Raw genomic sequence first — 4706 nt, 5'->3', positions numbered from 1 at the left:
ATGGTCCAATGGAGTTGTTAACCCCAAATTTTCCCTGGATCTTCTTTATGAAAAAATCAAAGTATTTATAATAAAAAGAGTAGTAGAGTTTTAGTGGAGAAGTTTACATTAAGTACACCATCTTTTTGTGCAAATTTAATGAATGTATGAAATATGGCTTTGGCTTGCTCACTGGTTTGTGCTCTTTCTTAAACACATAACACTCTCACCAATCAAGCTGTGACTTTAGAAAGAAATTTAGGGTTTTAAATTTTATACTTCTAAGTCATAAAATCATATGCTGGTTTATGTTTGTAAACATAGCTATTGATGTAAAGGGTAACGCAAACAAAAGCAGCTTACATTTCTTTTTTCTTTTTCTTTCTCTTTTTTTTCTCCTATCACGAAACGCCTATTTAATGACTTACTGATATTATACAATTTACTAATATAACATTTAACAAATTTTGTTTTAGTAATTCTCTCAAGAATATTTAAAAATTTCTTCATAAATCATGTTTTCAGCATTGCACTATACTGATTTGCCTGCTTGACAGTACATGAACTATAATTCATTTAATTAGGTATCTAAATTTATAAACTTCTAAAATATCAGGCATCATTCATGTAAAAATATTAATGGCATTTCAAAATTTAAAATTCAGAATTTTTTTTGTTTAAATCTTGGGTTTTTGCTCTGTAAAACAATTGGGATTTGGGAGTGATTTTTTTTACTGTAGCAAAGTCTATGTTCCCTTGCCTAAGTAGAGCATGCATAAAATCCCAAATGTAAGAAATTTTTCTTTTTTTTTTGTCTTTTGTCTTTTTGGTTGTTGTTGCTATTTCTTGGGCCGCTGCCGCGGCATATGGAGGTTCCCAGGCTAGGGGTCCAATCGGAGCTGTAGCCACCGCCAGAGCCACAGCAACGCGGGATCCGAGCCGCGTCTGCAACCTACACCACAGCTCAGGGCAACGCCGGATCATTAACCCACTGAGCAAGGGCAGGGACCGAACCCGCAACCTCATGGTTCCCAGTCGGATTCGTTAACCACTGCGCCACGACGGGAGCTCCCCCAAATGTAAGAAATTTTATTTTCTAGATATAAATGTGAAAAATGCTTAAAACTGATATCTGCGGTAAAGATGACAGTTAGGTAAAAGGCCAGTGTTCCCATTCAGGACCATGTAAACTTACATATCTGTACTAGTGACGGCGAATCAAAACACACCCCTAGAGTTCTGAAGAAACATGTGGAGCAGCCTCCTGTGTCAGCACTAAATGTCTTTGCCGACCCGTGTTTTTGTTCGAAAACCTATGCAGCTTCCACAACATAATATATCCACGTTTATTCCAATACAAAATAGTAGCTTCGATGTTCATTTATTTAAATTTCACCTAGACCTTTAAACAAAACTAACAAACCTAAGATGTAGCATTTTTATTTGGTAACTTCAAATGAACTTCAAATGAACTGGTAACTTTATTTGGTAACTTCAAATGAACTGAGAAGTTCAACCCACAATCTCTGAGAAGTACATTGCTTTAATAGAATGAATAAATGAATACTGTAAACACTTTTACTAATACATATATTAAATATATTATACCATATTGATGTGAGGTCCTATGGAAAAATGAATCATGAATTGTGAGGAACACTGTGATCAAAATATTTTGTTTAGTATCATTTTCGAGATTACAGTAGAATTGAGGAAATCAGGAGTCTAAGGTAACTAGGACTCTTCATTTTTATAAAAGCTGTTTCTTCATATTCTAGCTTCATCTGTCTCCCAACTGGGCCAAAAAAAGTGGAAGCGCTCACTGTACTTAATTGACAGGAAGTAGATTTTTGCAGTGTTCTTTCCAGAAGGAAGAAAGAGTTGCATGGAAAAAAAAGAGAGTCCTTGGGAAAAAAATAGAAGCAGCTCTAGATCCAATTATGTTGGGTATATTTACTGAACATTTATCATGTCCAAAGCATGACAGATAAATCTGCAAAATTACAAATATGAATATTACATGGGTTTGGGAAGGACTTATATTAAAAGTCAATGCACTTGATAAGGTGTTCAAATAAGACCCATCCGAAGGGTGGACACCTCATATGGGTGGGGTAAACCAGTGCTGTCAAAGAAAAATAGTATGCTGAGTAGGAAAACACCAGGATTCATGCTGACACACACAGAGAAAAGAGAAATTCATATGAAATATTCCATTACATGGAGTGATCCCAATTTACTAGAATATTTTATTTTGGGGGGAGATTTTATGCATATTTTATATTATATCCTATCTTCAGTATTTTCAATTCCAAATTTACATGATTTTTGGCAGCATTGAACTCGTATAGTTTGTTAATGTTCCCAACCATTTACCAATTTAATTCATATCCCAGAATTCATATCATCCAGTGTATTTATTCTTCAAAATTAGGAACCTGATGAAACACACTGATGGATTTTCATAAAATTTGTGTTTATCAAGACCTTAGACCATGTCTTATTAGGGGACTGTGATTCATTGCTTTGAAACAACTAAAGAACTGAAATAAGTAAAAATGATTAAATGTATTCACGGATAGACTGCACTTTAGAAAGAATAATTTTATAAAGAAAGCTTGAAGATGTGTATTATAAAGGAGAGACTGGCAGAAATTGTACTGATGCCTCAGAATAAGTGCTTTGTTCATAATTTTATAAATCATCAAATAGAAAATGATTTACAGCTATATGACTTTATAATTAAAATTTTATTATTTAGATTTGCTTTATGGGACACAGCTACAATATTAAATATTAAATTCAATGTTCTATAAGAGAGGCAATTTCATACATCTTTGAATTTTCTGCCTTTTTTTTTTTTAAAGAGCCACACCCACGGCATATGGAAGTTCCCAAGCTAGGGGTCGAATCAGAACTGCAGCTGCCGGCTTATACCACAGCCACAGCAACGAGGGATCTGAGCAGCATCTGCAACCTATGCCGCAGCTCAGGGCAACGCCAGATCCTCAACTCATTGATAACGATCGAACCGCATCCCCACAGGTACTAGTCAGGTTCATTACTGCTGAGCCACAAGGGGAATTCCCCATATATCTTTGAATTAAGGCAAGTGGTAAGATCTCTATTTGGTGACAAAGAAACTATATTCAAAGATAATAAATGGTTTCCCCCAAAAGGCTTTTTTCCCTAACCATATCTACTTGTTAACTTGGTTTCAGGAGGGGAAACTGGTTTACTAGCTAGAGAAAAGATATTTACAAAGTTTAGAAAATGTAAACTTTAAGATAAGATGCAATATTGTAAAACAGTCTCAAAAATGGGTAAGGAAATAAAAAGGCTAAGTGCTGTCTGGAGATCACTAAGAACTGATTGTTTCTTTCTTGGTCATGCTCCACTTGAGAACTTTATAACACTTGATACACTTTTCTCTCATGTCTGACAGCTTCTCTGAAAGGCAAACATATCTATCCTTATTTCTTGGGCCTTCTCTTCAGAGCTCACCTTGTCCTGACCCAAAATTCCTTAGTCAGTGCCCTTCTAAGGGCAGCTTTCACATCCTTGTTCCTCAGTGTGTAGATAAATGGATTGAGTGTAGGTGTGACGATTCCATAGAAGAGAGCCATGATCTTCCCCCTGTCATGGGAATAGCTAGAGGGAGGCTGGACATACATACTGATGGCTGTCAAGTAGAAGAGGGACACCACCAGCAAATGGGAAGCACAGGTATTAAAGGCTTTCCAGCGACTTTCAGCAGAGCGGATTCTCATGACTGCCTGAGCAATGAACACATAAGTGCCCAGGATGAGGGTGAGGGGCACCAGAAGTAGCAAAGCCCCTAGCACATTGAGCTCTGCCTCATTCACATGAGTATCAGTACAAGCTAATTTCAAAAGAGCAGGAACTTCACAGAAGAAATGGTCTATCACCCTCTGTCCACATCGTGGGGTCAACACTGTGAAAGTGGACTGCACAAGGGAGTTAGCAAAGCCACTAATCCAGGTCCCAGTGGCCATGTGGATACAGTGTCTCTGGTTCATGATGACTGGGTAGTGAAGGGGCTTGCAAATAGCAGCATAACGGTCAAAGGCCATGATGGCTAGAAGTATACATTCAGTAGAACCCAAGGCCAAGAAAATGTAGAGTTGGGCAACACAACCACCATAGCTAATGGTCTTTTCTGGTCCCTGAAGGTTGACTAGCATCTGTGGGACAGTGCTGCTGGTATAGCAGAGATCCAGAAGGGATAGATTAGAGACAAAAAAGTACATGGGACTGTCAAGCTGGGGATCCAGGTGGGAAACCAGGATAATGGAGATATTTCCAAGTAGGGCAAAGATGTAAGCCACCAGAAAGATGACAAAGAATGGTGTCTCCAGCCAGGGGCGATCAGGGAACCCCAGTAAGATAAAGTCATCTAGTGAGCTCTGATTGTTGATCCACATATTGGCATTGACAGGTGAAATTCCAGCTGAGACCTCTAAATACTCTCTTCTAGAGATGGGTATTGATGGTAAAAGGAAGCCACAGAGAATTAAGGACCAGAGATGCTAAGATGAACCTCTCACTTTTGCTATCATCTGCATCTATATCGCAATTATGGTATAATGTTGAGCCAACATTATCAATGTAATATTGAAATATTATTAAGAAAAGAATAAAAAGAATACCAGCAATGTAGTTGAAAAGTTATCCTTACATCATGAATGTCTTCTGTTATTATTCTT

At 37.5% G+C, this 4706-nt stretch overlaps 1 protein-coding gene across 1 annotated transcript; it reads right to left on the bottom strand.

Annotated features, from left to right (window-relative positions):
* Positions 1-3353: 3353 nt before the first annotated feature.
* LOC110258929 (olfactory receptor 2B2-like) lies at positions 3354-4424 on the bottom strand. The gene has a single exon (XM_021082213.1). The coding sequence runs from the start codon at positions 4422-4424 to the stop codon at positions 3480-3482; it is 945 nt and encodes a 314-aa protein (XP_020937872.1). The 3' UTR covers positions 3354-3479.
* Positions 4425-4706: the final 282 nt, after the last annotated feature.

The sequence above is a fragment of the Sus scrofa genome, unplaced genomic scaffold (genome assembly GCF_000003025.6).
Source record: "Sus scrofa isolate TJ Tabasco breed Duroc unplaced genomic scaffold, Sscrofa11.1 Contig584, whole genome shotgun sequence".
Taxonomy (NCBI): Eukaryota; Metazoa; Chordata; class Mammalia; order Artiodactyla; family Suidae; genus Sus; species Sus scrofa.
Note: the sequence above shows the minus strand (reverse complement) of the source record. Positions and strands in the feature narration are given on the sequence as shown.